Source organism: Schistocerca piceifrons, chromosome 2 (genome assembly GCF_021461385.2).
Source record: "Schistocerca piceifrons isolate TAMUIC-IGC-003096 chromosome 2, iqSchPice1.1, whole genome shotgun sequence".
NCBI lineage: Eukaryota > Metazoa > Arthropoda > Insecta > Orthoptera > Acrididae > Schistocerca > Schistocerca piceifrons.
Window position 1 is genome coordinate 796,264,543 of NC_060139.1, and position 15,763 is coordinate 796,280,305.

At 43.6% G+C, this 15,763-nt stretch overlaps 1 protein-coding gene across 3 annotated transcripts in view; it reads left to right on the forward strand.

Moving 5' to 3' along the window:
* Window positions 1-15,763, forward strand: part of LOC124776395 — a 201,011-nt gene that overhangs the window by 150,420 nt on the left and 34,828 nt on the right. For all 3 annotated transcript variants that reach the window (XM_047251368.1, XM_047251369.1, XM_047251371.1), the window contains exon 7: window positions 12,536-12,707. In XM_047251368.1, the coding sequence (XP_047107324.1) occupies window positions 12,536-12,707 (172 nt within the window). The remainder of the gene's footprint in view (window positions 1-12,535; window positions 12,708-15,763) is intronic.

Sequence of the window (15,763 nt, forward strand, 5' to 3'; positions counted from 1 at the left end):
TTCAGATGCAGACTCTTTACAGCAATACACCACTGTTCTCACCTCAGCCTTCACTGCACGTAATTACCCCACCAGCCTAGTTAAAAAGCAGATTTCCTGAGCCATCACATCCAATCCTGGTATGAAAGACAGCTTTGGAGCACACCACTGGTGACTCAGTATTATCCTGGTCTGGAATGTGTTAATCAGCTTCTTCAACTTCCTAAAATCATACTCTGAAGTGAGATCCATTGTGTCTGAAATTTTACCCACCACTCCTAGAATAGTTTTCTGTCGTCCTCCCAATCTCCACAATATTCTTGTCAGACCCCATGCTCCTTCTGCACCCATCTCCCTACCCTATGGCTCCTACCCCTGTGATCATTCTTGCTGCAAGACTTGCCCTATGCACCCTCCTACCACTACCTATAGCAGCCCTGTTACTGGCAAAACATACACTATCAAAGGGAGAGCCACCTGTGAAACGACACACATCATATATCAGCTGTTATATGCGGACACTGTTTGGCCTTCTACATCTGGATGACTACTATCAAATTATCAATTTGAATGAATGGGCATAGGCATAGGGTGTATACTGGCAACTCACAATATCCTGTTGCAGAGCATGACAGACGTGACCTTGATGCCTGTTTCTCCACTCGTGCCATCTGGATTCTTCCCCCAGACACCAGTTTCTTGCCACTCACCTGGCCTTAATTTACGTTAATTTCTTCTGACCCAGCATTTCTTCACAGTAACTACTCTTTACTTCACTCCGTTTTAGTTTTCTGCAACTTTCATTGTCTTGCCCATCTATTTTTCACTGCTCCTCTCCCACCTCTATTACGTAAAATGCAATTAGCTTTTCACTCTTATTACCTCATGCATGATGTTTGAGCAATAATCCCTGTCTGCACATGACCGTGTCTTCCACCTTTAATTCTTTCAGGTTTTCAAATATCATCCAATGCAATCCCCAACAATCAGTCTATCCTTCTCATCCCTACAGTAACTCTCCCCTGTCCAGCAGTTCTGGGTGACTTTCCCGAAATCTACCCCTTTTCCTAGACCTCTCCAGTCCTTTTCCTTCACCCCTCTTCCTTACCCCTCAACCCTTCTGCCTGAAGAAGCAGCCACTGGCTCTGAAAGCTTGCCAGTTACAACTGTCTTTTTTGTGTGTGTTCTGCCACTGCTTGGTGAGTAGATATTTTTATCTATCCAATTAAATTATTTTGCTTGTTTTAGATACCTTGGAAAGATACCTTAGCTGAAGGACTTATTTATTATGTGAGTTATGAAAGCTGATATTATGCCTGTGCATTCTGCCAGTACACAGACTGGCACTTCATCCATGTGTGCTGATTTTTAATTTTTGTGCTGTTTTCATGACTCCTTTGTGGGTGACATCTTGCCCCCATCTCACTGATGAAGGTACAGTTGTGTGGATCCTTTACTAACCTATCCCTGTTCTTCCCCTATATGTTTGCTGTTTAATGACCTTTCAAATTCCATTGCTTTTGAAACTTCCTGGCAGGTTAGAACTCTATGCCATATTGAGACTCAAACATGGGACCTTTGCCTTTCACAGGCAAGTGCTCCACTGACTGAGTTATCCAAGCACAACTCATTACCAGCCTGTGAGGGTGGCTCGTATATTGTGCTTAAATGGCTGAGCTGGTAGAGCACGTGCCTGCAAAAAACAAAGATCCCAGGTTCAAGTCGCAGTCTTGCATGCACTTTTAATCTGTGAGGAAGTTTCAAATCATGCACACTCCACTGCAGAGTGAAAATTCATTTATTTATTTTCAGCATTAAATATTATTTTATCATTTGATCACTTATTTCACTGTAAACTATTTTGTGATTGTAGTAACACGATTCACGTTTCCGTCGCACTTCACCTAGTGTAGACCGGGAACTATCTGCTAGGCATGCCCGATATGAACTGACTGGGCACGGCCCGTGCTGCCTGAGTTGTTGTTGTTCTGCCGGCAGAGGGCGCAGCCGAATTCTCGCGTGTCCTCTGGTGGACAGGACTTTACTTGCGGCAACTACTGTCCGTGATGCGCCATGCCGATGTGCGCCTCCCACGATCTTTCTGGTGGCTACTGCACTCCTCCTCCTTCGGGAAGTGAAGCCACTGTGATCCACTGCATCGGAAGGTGGAGCATCGTGCAGTAGCAATGACCTCCACGTCCATTGGAAGGCTGGAGTCGCGGGGATCTGCCAACCCTTGAGCCTGAACCTTCGAATACGGTTGGAAGTGACCCACACAAAGTGGCCCCCATCGCCCCACCACCAGAGCTCGGGACAGAATGGGTGACAAGCCATCGAACTCCGGATCCTGGTCCACCTCAGGAGGGGCCAGACCCAGTGGCGAGGACGATGGGGAAGGGACAACCACAGGTGAACCAGCCTCCTGAGAAACCGGGCCTGCGAGGGGGGCTGGCTCTCGCCGGGGCATCTCTAACGATGGCGTTGTTGGTGCTGGAGCTACTGGAGGCCGCCAAGGCTGAGAACCATCGCAGTATGGTGGAGTCACAGGTGGGAGGGGCTGTAGTGTCCCCTGAGTAAACGACACGGGGGCTGGCAATGGGGAAGCCGGCGCCTGAGGGGTCGGAGGGTGGGTGCTCAAAAGTGGACGTAGCTGATTTTGGTGACAATGTACCTCCCGGTCCCCCACCTGCAAGGTATAGAGCCGGCGGCCACTGCAGTGCAGGACCACTGCCAGTATCCAACGTGGATTGCGACCAAACCCACGTGCCCAGACCGACATACCCGGTGAAAAGCCGGGTACCCCCGTTTCCTGAAGACTGGTGAGGACCAGGCCGGAGGAGGTGCAGCAGAGTCCTAGGTTGGCACCCGTGGATGAGCTCTGCGGGGCTGCGTTCTCCCATCGATGTGGTTCGGTACGCCGTCAGGAAAAACGTCAACACCTCCTCCGCAGGAAATTTATGCACATACTTTTTCATCTGCATCTTAAATGTGCGCACCATGCGCTCGGCTTCCCCATTCGATTTTGGATGAAAGGGGGGAGAGCAAATGTGATGAATACTGAAGCGCCTACAAAAATCCTGGAAGGTCTGCGAAATAAACTGAGGTCCATTGTCCGATACCAGGGTGACTGGCAGACCTTCCACTGAAAAGATTTTTGTGAGTGCCTGGATTGCAACTTCTGAAGTGGTTGAGGAGCAGCGAACCACATATGGGATTCGGGAATAAGCATTAATGACAATGAGCCAAAAGCCATTGAGAAACGGGCCCACAAAAGCTATGTGAACACGTTCCCATGCCTGGGTTGCAGGTGGCCATGAAGAGAACGCTGACCTGGGAGACACCTGTTGGCTCACACACTGGGAATAGGCGGCCACCAAGTGCTCAATTTCTCTGTCAATACAGGGCCAGTACACATGTCTGCGAGCCAAGGTTTTAGTACAAGAAACACCCCAGTGCCCCTCATGTAATAACGTGAGGACCTCCCTTCGCAAATTTGCAGGAACAACCATGCGAGGAGCTGTATCATTGGTAGCCAGAAGGAGAACTCCTTCCAAGACTGAGAGGCGGTCTCGTAGAACAAAATAATTATGAAGAGGGTCCGAGGCCCGGCCTGGAGGTCGGGACGACCACCCCTGCTGAACGAAGTGAACGACTTGCTGGAAAACTGGGTCAGCTGCCACTTCCCCCCGAAAGAGCGTCGGCGTTGGCATGCTGTCTGGTAGGGTGAAAATGAATGTCATAATGGTACTTAGAGAGGAACAAGGCCCAGCGCTGCAGTCTGTGGGCCGCCCTATCCAGAATCTGAGAGGCGGGGCCAAATAACGATATTAATGGCTTATGGTCAGTGACTGACAGAAACTTCATGCCATACAAGAAAGGGTGAAACTTGGTAACAGCGTAGACAATGACCAAAGCCTCTTTTTCCACCTAGGAGTAATGGGCCTGCACGGGACTAAGAGTTTTAGACGCAAATACCAGTGGCTGCTCGGAGCCATCCGCGTTGCAATGGGCCAGGACTGCCCCCACCCTATACTGCGAAGCATCTGTAGCCAGGACCAATGGCTTATTGGGGTCAAAAGTAGCCAAACAAGGCGCTGACAAGAGGAGGCCCTTCAACGAGGTGAACACTCGCTCGTATGCAGGCGACCAATCAAAAGGAACACCCTTGCACAGAAGGCAGTACAGGGAGTGGGCTATGGTGGAAGCCCTGGGAATGAATCAGTGGTAATAGGCAATCTTGCCTAAAAAAGCTTGTAACTCCTTCAGAAAAGCAGGCCGCGGAAGGTCAACGATACCTTGGACCAAACTTGGAGATGGTGTAGCCCACATACTCAATGGATGGTTGGAAGAAGTTCGACTTACACAGGTTGCAATGCAGGCCCAAGGACCTGAATTTGAGAAAGAGGGTTCGAAGGTTGTGCAAGTGTTCCTTCATGCTGCGGCCTGTGACAATTATGTTGTCCAGGTAATTAATACAATGAGGGATTGTCGACGTGATGTGCTCAAGATAATGCTGAAATATCGCCGGGGCACTGGATATTCCGAAGGTCAACCGCTGGTATTGTTAAAGGCCAAATGGGGTGTTGATGACCGCCAGCCATTTGGAGTCCTTATCAAGTGGTATCTGATGATAAGCCTCCAAAAGATCGATTTTCGAACAATAATGGCTGAACAATTCATCAGAACGAGGCAAGGGATAGGTCTGCACCACCAATTGGGAATTAATGGTGGCCTTGAAATCGCCACAAAGACGTAATTTTCCTGAGGGTTTCCTGACAATAACGTGGGACGAAGCCCACCTACTAGAAGAAATGGTAAGAATGACCTCGAGGACTGTCACCCGGTCTAGCTCTGCTTTTATCTGAGGGCAGAGAGCCAAGGGGATCTGCCTTGCACGTAGAAAACGTGGGTGAGCCGACGCCTTCAACGTCAAGTGAGCTTCAAAGTTTGAAACATGCCCCAGGCCCTCCTCAAAGATATCCTTGAAGTCAGAGATCAAAGATTCCAATGATTGATAGGGAACATCTTCGGAGACCAACTGTACGGTGTCTGCAATAGAAAAACCGAAACCTTGAAAGGCATCCAATGTAAAAAGGTTAGCAGAGCTCGCATCACTGACAACAATAAAAGTAAGAGGCCACGTGACTGATATGTCAGTAATGTCGGTAGTGAATTGACCCAGTAGGGGAATGAACTGTTTACCATAACCGCGTAGACGCCGGTAAACTGGCGCCAACGGGGGCGACCCAAGGTCAGAGTAAGTTTGTGGATTCAACAAGGAAATTGCCACGCCTGTATCTACTTGCAGTTGTAATCGGTGCAACTGAACCGACACCTTGATAAAGAGTTTGTGTGCCAATGCGTCAGGAGCGTGGCCTGATGAAACTTCCTGTATGTCAACATCCATGTCCTCTGTACCTGCTTCCTTCGATTGTTTTGAGGCTGAGTGGCAAATTTTAGCAATGTGTCCTTTTTTACTACATTTGCGACAAACGGTCCAATGCTGGGGGCACTCTGACTGATCATGATGTGTATAGCACGACGGACAGGACGGTATCAGGGGCTGGTGGCCGTAACTCTGTTTACGCACCTTGCGGGAGCGGCCGTAACGGCCGGATTGTACCGCTCGCACATTGTCCACCCCAGACACAGTGGATGCGGCTGTGCTGCCCTGAACCGCTGTGACGTCACACCAGACTTCCAACTGTTGACCTGCAGCATGAGAGACTTCATACGATTGAGCAATGGACAGGACTTCCTCAAGGGAAGGGTCTTCCAACTGCAGGGCCTGTTCTCTGCAATCTTGCACTACTATAGGCATTCCCCATGCCATCCATGCTCACTGTTGCTGTCTCTAACAGTGGTACCCATCTCCTGATGTTCTGTGTTCAGCCTGCACCTGTGAGGCGTGTTCCACAGGGCATGTTCCACACTGATCCAGGTGTTCCATGTTCCATCTGCACCTGTTGTAACTGTCTCCCTTGGTGGCAGCCACAACCTGATATCCTGTATTTGGTCTGCACCCATGAGGCTTGTACCCTGCAGTCTCATGCCACTGTAGATGTTCACTACATCGTCTGTGCCCACTGCAGATATCTCTCATAGCGGTATCCATCTCCTGGTGTTTGATATTCAGTCCATGCCCATGAGAAGCACTCCCTCCAACCCCGCACTGCTGCTGGAGTTTTATGTCTGTACCTCCTGCAGCAGCCTCTTGCAGCAGAGACCACTGTACAGTGTTCCATATTAGGTCTGTGCCCATGAGATGCAATCCCTGAGGTCTCAGATTGTTCACATTGTTCCATATCTCATGAGTGTGTGCTGAGGTGGTGGTCACTATCTAGTACTCTGGCAGTCTGAGCCTGTCATTTATGCCTGCAATTTTCTGTGGTTCATTACTGGAAATGGGAACTTTTTTCCACTGTTTCTGTAGTACTTCTCATGCCAGATTCTGAGCAGTGTTGAGTTGATACCCTCCTTCCTAAGTGATTATATTTTCTGCCATCTTGATTTCTGTTGATTCATTTAGACACTATCCCAGAATCTGGGAGTCTGGGCCAGGATCCTGGTTGTATTGTAACCCATGTGTGTTCATACATAAGGCAGTGTTTTGATATTGCTGATTTTGTGGCATTCCCTAACCTAGTATGTCTTTGGAGTTCCATACATCTTAAGTCCACTGTTCTGGTGGTAGGTAGACCACACTTTTGATTTCGTGTTTCTTCAGGATTCTGCTGAACTTGGCAGAAATAGTCCCTGCATGCAGCAGAAAAGTGGCCTTATTGGTCTCTTCTTCTTGTACCTCTTCCATTGTACTGGGTCATCTGGTGGGACATAAATGCTTTGCAGTTGTCCCTGATCGAATATCCATTGTCAGTGAACACTCACTGAAGATGTTCCAACCCTGTTGTCAAGCTGTCTAAGTTGTAAAATGTCTTGGCTCAGTGTCAAAGTGTTCCAAGCACCCTGGTCTTGTGTGCTGGGTGATGGCAACTGTTGGCCTGTAGATAGAAACTGGTGTTTTGGCTTTCAATACAAACTGTGGCCATATCTCAGATGCAGCCATTATGGTTAGTTTTGACATGGTGTCCGTGTTGACTGGGATACCACTCTAGGACACATTCGGTTTTATTAGTAAGATGTTTGATGAAGCTCTGCTGGATCTCTTCAAACATATTTTAACATCAACTTACTTCCTATGTGGAGGCCAATTCTGTGAGCAGACTGAAGGAGTGGTGATGGGTAGCCCCTTGTCTCCGGTGGCAGCCAATCTGTTTTTGGAGAAGTTTGAGCATGAGGCCATTATAACTGCCACCTACCAGCTGACATGTTTCTTCAGATATGTGGACGACACATTCGTCATGTGGCCCCACATCTGGGAAAGACTGGAGGGCTTCTTGGATCATTTGAACTCATGACATCCCAAAATAATGGTAACCATGGAGCTAGAGAAATTTGGTCAGAAAATTACCAGCCCATTTCCCTGCTGTCACCATTCTCAAAAATAATAGAAGCAATTACGAAATACAGATTAATCAATTACCTGAATAAACACAATCTTTTAAGCAACTCACAGTTTGGTTTCCGAAGTGGCAAAAATACGGAGTCAGTCATAATAGAATTCACAAAGGTTGTACTTCATGCTCTTGACAAAGATGAGTGTGTCAAAGGCATATTTTTGGATCTTTCTAAGGCCTATGATACAGTTGGCCACAAGATTCTATTAAATAAATCAGAAGCATTAAGAATAAGAGGGGTAGCTAATGACTGGTTTCAATCATACCTAGCAGATAGGGTACAAACAGTAGTGATAACATATACTTCAAATAGATCTAAGCATTTAGTGAAACACATATCAGAACAAAAATACATTAATATAGGGGTTCCACAAGGTAGCATATTAGGACCAATACTATTCCTGATATACATCAATGACTTTCCATGTTACTCATGGTGAAAAAATTCTCTTCGCTGATGACAGCGATATTATAGTCACTGAAAAAATCAGAGAACTCCTTGCAGAGAAAGCAAATGAAGTTCCCAAGGAAGTTTACAATTGGTCAATAAGCAATAAGGTGACATTGAACATAAAGAAAACTAATGCCATGAATTTCAGTTTGAAGATGGAAAAAGAAAATCTTAAATTAAATGTAGATGGCACCTCTATAGACTGTGTAACAAATGCAAAATTTCCAGAAATGAATATTGATTCTCAGTTGAAGTGGTGAGAACACATGAAGGTTCTTGCAAAAAGAATGTCATCAGCATGTTATGCTCTAAAAATCCTATCATCAGTGTGTAAGATGCAGTGTCTTTTAGTTACATACTAATGTGCACTCAATTCTTAGCTGTGGCATTCTTTTTTGGGGAACAAATGCACTAAATATGAACACAATTTTCAAACTCCATAAAATAGCCGTAAGAATCATAACCAAAAATGTTAGTCGATTGGTAATTACTGCACAAATGGTTCTGTCCATGACTATGTAACAAGAGCTAGGCTCAACTTACATTTGCCAAGAAAAAGTAAACATAAAACTCAAAACAGCATTTTCTACCAAGGAATAAAACTGTACAATAAATTACCAAAAGAGATAAAAGAAATTGCAAAAATACACTTATTTAAAAAGGCAGCTAAAAAGTACCTGTTATGCAATACATTTTATACATTGAAGGATTACTTAGATAAAACAGAGTAGGGGTTTGGTAAAAAAATGTTATACAAATAAATAATAGTAATGATTATAAAACATCCAACATTCCGCATAACACCTTCACACTATGTTTTTTTCTTCTTTTTTCGTTTTCTAGAAAAACTTACTCCCAAGCTATGCATTGCACAGTGCTAACACGTCTTTCTCTTTCTGAGCTCAACATGGCACTTATTATAGAGGAATTCTGACTCAGTTTTTCAGGATATCAAATGGGAAGTTGTGGCACAGTAAATGGCCCAGAGATCACCAGTGCGCGCGCGCGCGCGTGTGTGTGTGTGTGTGTGTGTGTGTGTGTGTGTGTGTGTGTGTGTGGTGAGTGAAGTGTTATGAAACAATGATTGTATAGTGTGTGCGATGACTGATAGTGAGATATGAGTGAACAGTGTGGCATTACTTTATTTAATAAATTATTTGTGAAAAACGTATAGTATACCAGGAGTAAATCTAATGATTATCTCTAACTAGAAGTCTGTAAATGTATGTGTATACGAATTAGCTTATTTTAAATTGGTCTAAACTTGTAAATACTTTAACATGTCTTATATCCTTGTAAAAAGAGATCTACGGATGAATAAAGCTACTACTACTACTTCTATCACCTTTTGGTGTCAGTATAATGTGTCTGAAGTCAACTGTCTCTATTGTCACCTACAGCCTCACATTAATCCTCATTGCAGCTTTAGTGAGGCATGGCCAGTCACAATGTTTTAACAGTTTAACAAATTGCACATTGGTTTCACAGAGTCAGAAAGACTATCTTATCCAGCTCACTACTTATGTTAAAGACCCTGTTCAGACTGTCTCTTGTCTTACTCATTATTACTACCTAAACTTCCTTTCTGAAAACCCTGCATAAAGGCGCTTGACACAGCCCAGCACATCTAAGGGTCTCTCTACTTTCCCAAGTGCTCATTCACTGCACTCAGCCCTGAAGAAACATTGCTTGTAAGATTCACAATAAATCCCACAATCCTTTGACAGCAAGCAAAGTTCCCACTCTTGGTGAAAAATATTGAAGACAGAAGCAATAATAAAAAATGTAAATACACAAAAAGATACATTGTTCATTAAGCCTACAGGTCAGTATATTTCAAGTTATACATAAACAAACAGTACGGTAATTATTTATCATGTTTTCTTTTTCTTTAAGTGCATGTTATTTACTTTTAACTTAATTTGATGGAAATTGTGGTACTAAATTTACAATATAATGTTTTTGGAACATCTGGCTCATAAAAGTAGGCATAAGAAACAGTAGGATTTCAGATAATCTGAGATGTAGTCTAAAATTCATTTACGGACATCAAATCTTCACTTACGTGACAAAAGCAGACATTAATGAGTGTATTCACTAAAAATGTGTTCATATCAAGCCCTACGAAATTTTGCTGGTCAATGAAATCTCAGTAGTTTTCATCTGTATTACCTTCCTCCTATCAGGCAATTTATATGCCACAAATGTGCAATAGACCTACCTCTTAATAAACATATCTCTGAATGACAGCATTAAAACTGTTTTTGCTAATCTCTATTTCAGTCTCAGAGGCAGCAACTGATTTTGTGGCAGAATATGCTCAGGTTTGTTTGACATTGTGGCTGTCAACAGTTAGTGAATGTGACACGTCATAAATAGTGTCTTTTCCATATAAAAAGCATTTTATCCAGTCATAAACAAAAAATTTTCTGACAGTTTGCATGTACATCACCATCCTTCTCATTGTGTAACAAAATTCCACGTTATCAGTTGCTCCATTGCACTATCTCATTAGGCTCTGAACTCACTATATTTGGTTAGCTAAATGAAGCTGCTTCTGATTACTGTTTTAGACATTCCTAGTACTTTTGAGCATGCTGCCCCAGTGCTCAGTTTTATGTAAGAAAATTCAACATCTGTCCTTATTTGGGTATTGGTCAATTCACTAAAAATTTTAGCTGCACCATTTATATTGTAACAAATTGATTGTGTTGCTGTCTGTTTTTTATTTATAAAAACCTGAAAGTTTCTACTGATGTAAAATGCATATTATTGCATCATTAAGGCCATTGTGTATGGTGTATGTCTGTTTACCCTACCAGAAATCATACAGCATGGCAACTGACATTAACTTGAGCATGGAAAAAAACTGGAAAACAGTGCTTGTAGGCAATGTCACATTTCAGTCATAGCTGGGTACCATTCCTGAGGCAGCACTTGGACATTATTGCTGGCTGATGTGGTCAAAGTTGTTCATGTGGAATTAGTGGAGTACAGTAAAGTATTGGTTTTCTTGAATAGGTTTCAGTACATATCATTTCCAATTATGTCCTTTCATTTTAGTCAAATCTCAGTTTACAACAAAAGTGTGTCATTAACACCACCATAGTACTCTGACATCTGCATCTCATTTCTAGTTACTTAAGTGGAAGATTTTCTGTCACAGGATGCACTAAATACATATATAGGCCATGCACAGGTGATTAGAGCAAGACAACATTAATTTTTCATGTTTTGTTCAGCCTTTTGTTTACATTAATCATTTATTATAGACTGATGGGCCAAAACATTATGACTACTGCCACCACAAGACTGAATGTCTTCTCCTAGTGTTGCAGTCACATGATGCAGTAAGGAAAGAATATAAGTGGAACAGAGATGAATTGGTGGTCTTTATAGCGAACATAACGACCACAAATGCATAAATTCACTGATATGAGTGACTTTGACAGAAGTCAGATTGTTATGGCCCTGAGCCTGAGAACAAGAATCTCTGAAATTGTGAAGCTGGTCAGGTATTTGCATACTACTGTCATTAGCATCTGTGGAATGTGATTGGAGGATGATGAAATAATGAGCAAGCCACATGGTATTAGACATCCATGTCTCATCACAAAGCATGGAGACCAGAGTATTGCCTGCTGTGTAAAGCAGGATGGGCAGTGATCTGTGGCAGATCTGATGATAGAATACAATGCTGCTGCAGGCACACATATTTTAGAGCACACTGTTCAAACGCCATTGTCGAACATGGAACTCCAGAGCACATGACCCCCTACTTGTTCCCATATTGACCCAACAACACCATCAATTACAATTGGCAAGGCATCTCTGAGCTTCCACCATAGATTATTAGACATGGGTCACCTGGTCAAATGAACCACATTTCTTCTTACACCAGGTCGACAGTTTTGTCCTTACACACCATAATCTAGGTGCTTGAAACATGCACAGTGCCACAGATGCAGACCAGTGAGGGCAGAATTATGCGATGGGGTATGTTGAGTTGGGCTTCTATGGCACCCATGGTAGTAATCAAAGGCACCATGAAAGCTGTGGACTATGCGAACATTATTGAGGGCCAACTGCATCGCTTCATGTGTGATGTCTTCCCATATGGCAATGAAACCTTCCAGCGGGATAACTTTTGATGTCACAAGGTCAGACTCTTGCTGCAATGGTGTGAGGAACATGGCATTAAAGCCACTTTGATGTCTTGGCCAGCAAACGCCCATGACCTGTACAGGTTGGAACACATATCAGGTGTCGACTGCAAACCACCAGCCTGTAATTTGTGGTAATTGCCTGATCTGAGCGGTGACATATGTTGTTGCATACCTTTGGAAACCTACCAAGGATGTGTTGAATCCAAACCATGCATAATCATGGCTGTATTCTGTCTGAAAATTGCACCAACACATTATTAAACAGATGGTCATTAATGTTTTGGCTCATCAGTGTATCCCTGTTTCTGGCTATGTCTGTCCAGTTCAGTTAAAATTCAACTGCAGATCTAGAATATAAATGAGATAGCAGCCATAGAAAAGAAAGGGTAAGGCAGCATTATTTATATGTTTTGTTATGATAGCTGTGGGAGCCGTCGTGGTCGGATGCCTGTGGAGGGTGACTGCCGAGCTTACATCGAGTGCACTGGTGATCGCGCACAACCCCGTCGCCTGATGTGTGGACCAGGACTTGCCTTCCACGCTGTTCGCCGCATGTGTCTGCCAGAGTCTCAAGTGCCAGGCTGTTCTCAACAGGTATTGTAATTCACTTCACATTGCACTCATTTACACACGCAGATGGCTATTAGCACAGTGAGTTATTCATTGTTGATCAGGACAGGATCACATACCCTATGAAAGACTAAGTGCACATTGTTTGAATCATTACTAACAGTAATCATCTGCTACTTTACAGTTGCTGAAGAACATATTCTTAACAGGATCTCTGTAGAGTAAAAACTTATTTAATGAGTTAAAAATAGCAGCTGCTTGTTTAGTGCATTGAAACTCTTAGACAGTGTAGTAAGTACTCTTACTATACCATATATAGAGAAAGGTACCTCTGCCTGTAGTAGGAACTAAATTTGGAAAAACATTATCTAACATATAGGCATAATAGACCTATTTCGAGTGCTCCATATTTGTATCAATAGCTTAGGATAATGACATAGTATTGTCAACATGTATATGATAATGACATAGTGTCATCAACATGAATACTCCCCGCTTAATATAAATCTGTATAATGTTTTCTTTTTTATTGTAAAATTAACAATACATAAAATTCCAAATGTGTGATATTGTACTACACTAATATTCATATGATTTATATATACATTGTTATGAGAATATAACCATCTTTATACTGTAATTGAACTTATTGATAAAGCCCATTGTATAAGAAAATACTGAACGGATAATAAAGATTCTTATTCTTATTCTTATAGAATCCCACAAATGTTTAGAAAAAATGAGATCAGGTGTGACTTAATTTGACCTCGTAAAGAAATTCTGATTTCTTCTGCCCCTCCTCCTTTTTTTAATTCTATGCTTTCTCTACATAGTTGTTTCACAAGGATTGTGTCAGCTTATTATTATACAGCAGAGAAATTTTTTCCACTTATTCCATAAATTTGATCAATTACTTCAGTGTCCACTCATATAGCTAAATTACATTTAAATATGCAATGTATATAATTTCAGAAGACACATTAATAGGTTACAACAATATGAGGATAGCTTCTTATTCACCACAAATAGGAAGCATTTAGTTGCAGACAGGCACAATGAAAACCAATGAAAACACACACACACACACACACACACACACACACACACACACACACACACACACACACACAAACAAACACACAAGCACAACTCATTCACACATGGCCACTGTCTTCAGGCACCAAGCCCCAACTGTAGACTGTGATTGCACTTGATGTGAGCTGCAATCTGCTGGGATGGAGACAGGTGAAGCAAATGTATCAGAAGGTGTTGAGGTTCTGGTGGAATGTGAGGACAACCTATCACATTTTTCCAGAACCTTAACATCTTCTCCCCCATTCACTTCACCTGGTCCTCCTCAACCCAACAAGCTACCTTCCTTGATGCTGACCTCAACTTCAAAGATAGCTACATCAGTACCTCCCTCCTCATCAAACCTACCAGCCACCAACAGTACCTCCACTTTGACAGCTGCCAGCCATTACATACCAATATGTTCCTCTCATACAGTCAAGCACCCTAAGGTCATCACATCTGCAGTTACAAGCAGCCCCCTAATATACTAAGGGTCTCACTTAGGCTTTCACAGGCTGAAATTACCCTCCCAACACTGTACAGAAACAGATCTCATGTGCATTCTCTCTCGAATCGCCTACCACTTCCCACATACGCATTCTTTAGCCACAAAAGAGCACTTCTCTCATGACTGACTCAGTACCATTCAGGACTTTAACAACTGATTCACATTCTCTACCAGGGTTTCACTGCCTCTAGTCATGACCTGAAACTAGCAATATCCTTCCCAGTATCTTCCCCACCCCTCCTGCAATAGTATTCTGCTGCCCACCAAACTTACACAATATCCCTGTCCATCCCTACTCCAACACTCTCCCAACCGCTTGACTCATGGCTCGTATTCCTGCAGTATACCTAGATGCAAGACCTGACCCATACATCCTCCCATCACCACCTACTCCAGTCCTGTCACAGGCATCTCCTATTCCATCATAGGCAGGGATGTCTGTGAAAACAGCCATGTGATCTACAGGAGGAGGAGGAGGAGGAAATTAGTGTTTAACGTCCCGTCGACAACGAGGTCATTAGAGACGGAGCGCAAGCTTGGATGAGGGAAGGGTGGGGAAGGAAATCGGCCATGCGCTTTCAAAGGAACCATCCCGGCATTTGCCTGAAGCGATTTAGGGAAATCACGGAAAACCTAAATCAGGATGGCTGGAGACGGGATTGAATCGTCGTCCTCCCGAATGCGAGCCCAGTGTCATGTGATCTACAAACTAAGCTGCAACCATTGTGCCACTTTCTGCGTGGGCATGACAACAAACAAGCAAGCTGTCTGTCCACAGGAATGGCCACCATCAAACTGTGCGTAAGAGGCAGGTGCATCACCCAGTGCTGCCCAACACAATAAGCTTCAATTCAATGACTGCTTCACAGCCTGTAGCATCTGCATTCTTCCTACCAACACCAGCTTTTCTAAACAGTATAGGATGGGAACTCTCACTACACTATATCCTTCGTTCCCATAACCCCCTTCATCTCAAACTTTGCTAGTTTCTGTCCAACACCCACTTCAGCAGTACACACAACTTGTGTCCCACCAACACACCTACTAGTCTCTTCTCCTTCTCTTCTTCTCTCCTCTTATTTCTCCCTTTCCCCTCCCTCTACCAACTGTCCCCCCACCCCTTCCTCCCCAACCTGCACCCCTGCACAGCCACCTGACTCTGCAAGTAGCAGCCCTTCATCTCCCCACCTCTTCCCTGCCCACTCCCGTAGGCAGCACAGCAGTGCTGTATTGGAAAGTTATCAATAACTTACTAATTAGAGGTGTCAGTTACAGATTATCTGAATGATCGGAGGTATTACACTCTGCTATGAGAGAAACTTGAGAATCAGGTGCATCGAACCAGTTGCTCAGTATGCAGTGTGGCACTTACCACAGCAATACAGAAGACATTGTGATGAGACCATTCCACAACCACTCTCTCTAACAACTTTGTTGTCAAGGGGATTAAAACTTTAATCTTCTTTACTTCCTTCTTAAATATCACAAACAGTATGTA